Source organism: Acyrthosiphon pisum, chromosome X (genome assembly GCF_005508785.2).
Source record: "Acyrthosiphon pisum isolate AL4f chromosome X, pea_aphid_22Mar2018_4r6ur, whole genome shotgun sequence".
Taxonomy (NCBI): domain Eukaryota; kingdom Metazoa; phylum Arthropoda; class Insecta; order Hemiptera; family Aphididae; genus Acyrthosiphon; species Acyrthosiphon pisum.
In genome coordinates this window covers 33,746,000-33,748,816 of record NC_042493.1, presented here as the reverse complement: position 1 = coordinate 33,748,816, position 2,817 = coordinate 33,746,000, and the positions used below count along the sequence as shown (strand labels likewise).

At 27.3% G+C, this 2,817-nt stretch overlaps 1 protein-coding gene across 1 annotated transcript in view; it reads right to left on the bottom strand.

Annotated features, from left to right (window-relative positions):
* Window positions 1-2,597: 2,597 nt before the first annotated feature.
* Window positions 2,598-2,817, bottom strand: part of LOC107885011 (tigger transposable element-derived protein 4-like) — a 1,280-nt gene continuing 1,060 nt past the window's right edge. The window contains exon 4 of the mRNA XM_016808292.2: window positions 2,598-2,797. Coding sequence (XP_016663781.2) covers window positions 2,598-2,797 — 200 coding nt within the window. The remainder of the gene's footprint in view (window positions 2,798-2,817) is intronic.

Genomic DNA, 2,817 nt, shown 5'->3' with positions numbered 1-2,817 from the left:
TTATATATACATACGTGTTACGTTCTCTGTGGCGTATTTTGGAGGAAGTTTCAGAAATAATTTGAGCATGCCAATATACTGAATACAGCTCTTCGGAAAGCTGAGAATCGATCAATAGTCCATGCTCCGGGGTTCCAATATCCATGCTTAAACCAACCCATAATTTATACTTCTCACGTGGCCCAATATCTCTGACAACTGTTTGAATATGATCCTCTAATTCTTTGGTTTTTAAATGAAGGTACCAGTCGGTTTTGTTTATCATCAAACCATCTAAACATACCATTTAATCATGGTTACCATTTTGTATAAAAAATAATCAAAACTTAAGATAAATTATGATTTATACCTTTAAAAAAGAAATCAGCTTGACCTCTGTAACACGATGAAAAAAATACTAACATACAAATCCACAGTTGTATAGATATCGAGGAACTCATTCTGCTAATTATAAACTGTAATAATTTTTAAAAAATGTTTAATTATTAATTATAATTTTTTTTTTTTTTTATATTTAACTATTTAAAGAGATGTTATTTATTAAAACTCTACCTATTTCGTGGAATCCAATAGGACAATCATAATTGTGTAGTAAAGTTGAGTATTTAATGAACACACTATTAGAAACACCATATACAATGTTTTACACATTATAAAACCTACAGGTTTGTAATTATTAATTTTGTAAAAACTGCGTATCATTAAGTGATTGTAATACAAGGGGATATAATAATAATAATTGAAGGGCGAAAATCCAAAACGTGGTATTGTCAAAAATCAAAATGTTCACAAATCAAGAAAAACTATATCACGTTCTATGACATGAATTAACACTTGTAATTGATGTAATCAAATGTAAAAAATGAAAAATAACGATTGGCGGTGTCAAAATAAATCTATTTTGATTCTAAAACTTAGTTTTAATACTTTAAAAAGTGTTAACAGGCCAAAACATGGTATTGTAGGCATTGTAAAGGTAATGACAATATCACGTTTTGAAGTTGTCCTTATTTTTGTTGATGCAAAACTCATTATTGCCGCCAATACCACGTTTTGAAGAAAATTTCAATATTGGCAATACCACGTTTTGCAATGATAACAAGTATGCCCCAATACAAATTGCATGGGCAATAATACGTTTTGACTTGATCATGTAATACCACGTTTTGCGTTGACATTAAATGTGGCAATATCACGTTATGCATTGAACATTGGTTTTAAAATTGATTTTATTCTCAAAAGTAATCGATATAATTTAATTCTGACTCCACAAACGAATTCCTCACGTTTTTTTCCATAAAAATCGATGTTCAACTGGATTTTCAAAATTTGGCAATACCACGTTTTGAATTTTCACCCTTCAATTTTAAAATAAACAAGTTAAAGGTAAATAATAATGAAATAGGATATATCGTCGATGACGATGCAATGATCGTACTATTATTGTAACTAAATAATATTTATAATATTTATTACGTTGTCAAACTTTATTATCGTAATCCTTGTCTAAACGTTATAACTTAGGTATAAGTTATTATAATAAGAAAAATATACACGATTTATGTTCATAAAATTATTATAGTGAATAGATCTATAGTGTATTGTGTTTGTGTATACAAGTTTAATGTTTACTGGTTTATAGATTTATTGCAAACCGTAATATCAACTAACACTACCTGTACCAACGTTTATCGAGTGCATAGAAGTGCATGTGCTCAACGTAAATATGGAAAACAATAGTGCAAAAGTCCATAAAGTGTTTCGCGAATTGAGTGAAAAAAAAAACATAATAAAATTATCATTAATAAATCTTGTGACTATTGCAACTGGACAACCGTAAAAAATGCAACTCTTCAACTTAATCAAATTTTGGATTGTAATAAATGCCTAAAAAACATTAAAGACGCATTTCAAACTGATTTAAGTATGTTTAATTGTATAAACATAGTTATTTTTTATCTATCAGTTACTACATTTACATGGTGACGTTAAATGATTTTAAATCCGTTGATACTCATTTTGTTACTGCAAGTTTTAATTATTTACTGGTTAAATATGCAATGTTTTAATCAGTTTTAATCTTACTAGATAGGTACACTAAAGTAGTAACTACACTTGTGTCATGTGAATTTCATGACTACAAACATAACTTGGCTAATATTAAATTAATAAATATTTAATCAACTAACAATCAACACGTTTATGTATTAGATTGTATCTATTTACATTTATATACAGATACAGTCCGTATCATCTATAACGACGGTCAAGGGACCATAAAATATACGTCGTTATAACCAGATGTTGTTATAACCAAATTTTATTTTATTAGAATTTAAAATATTGCTTACATTATACATTTTTTTTTTTTTAATAATAGAATTTAAAATATTGTTTACATTATATATATTTTTTTACATTTTCTATTTTACAAAATTATTTTAAGAAGTCAGTGATTTTTAGCTGTTTTGATTTATCATTTAATAGCATATTTTGTATCGTGAGTTTTAATGAATTCAAATTTTGATTTAAGTCAATATTATTTAGTAATGAAAAATTAACAATATTTTCTAGTGATTTATACGCTTCGTCTACAGTTAAATAATCTTTATCTTCATTAGTTTATCCTCCTCTTCTTCTTCTTCTTCTTCATTTGGTTTGGATATTGTACTCACTATGTCCTCGTCACTTAATATTCCTGTTGTAGCTACCTCAGTATCTATATCTACAAAATTTTCGAAGTTTGGGTAGTCAAAATTGTTTTCTTGAATGTTTAAAGTAGTAGAAGTACTTTGTACTGTAGAGAGAAATCCCGCA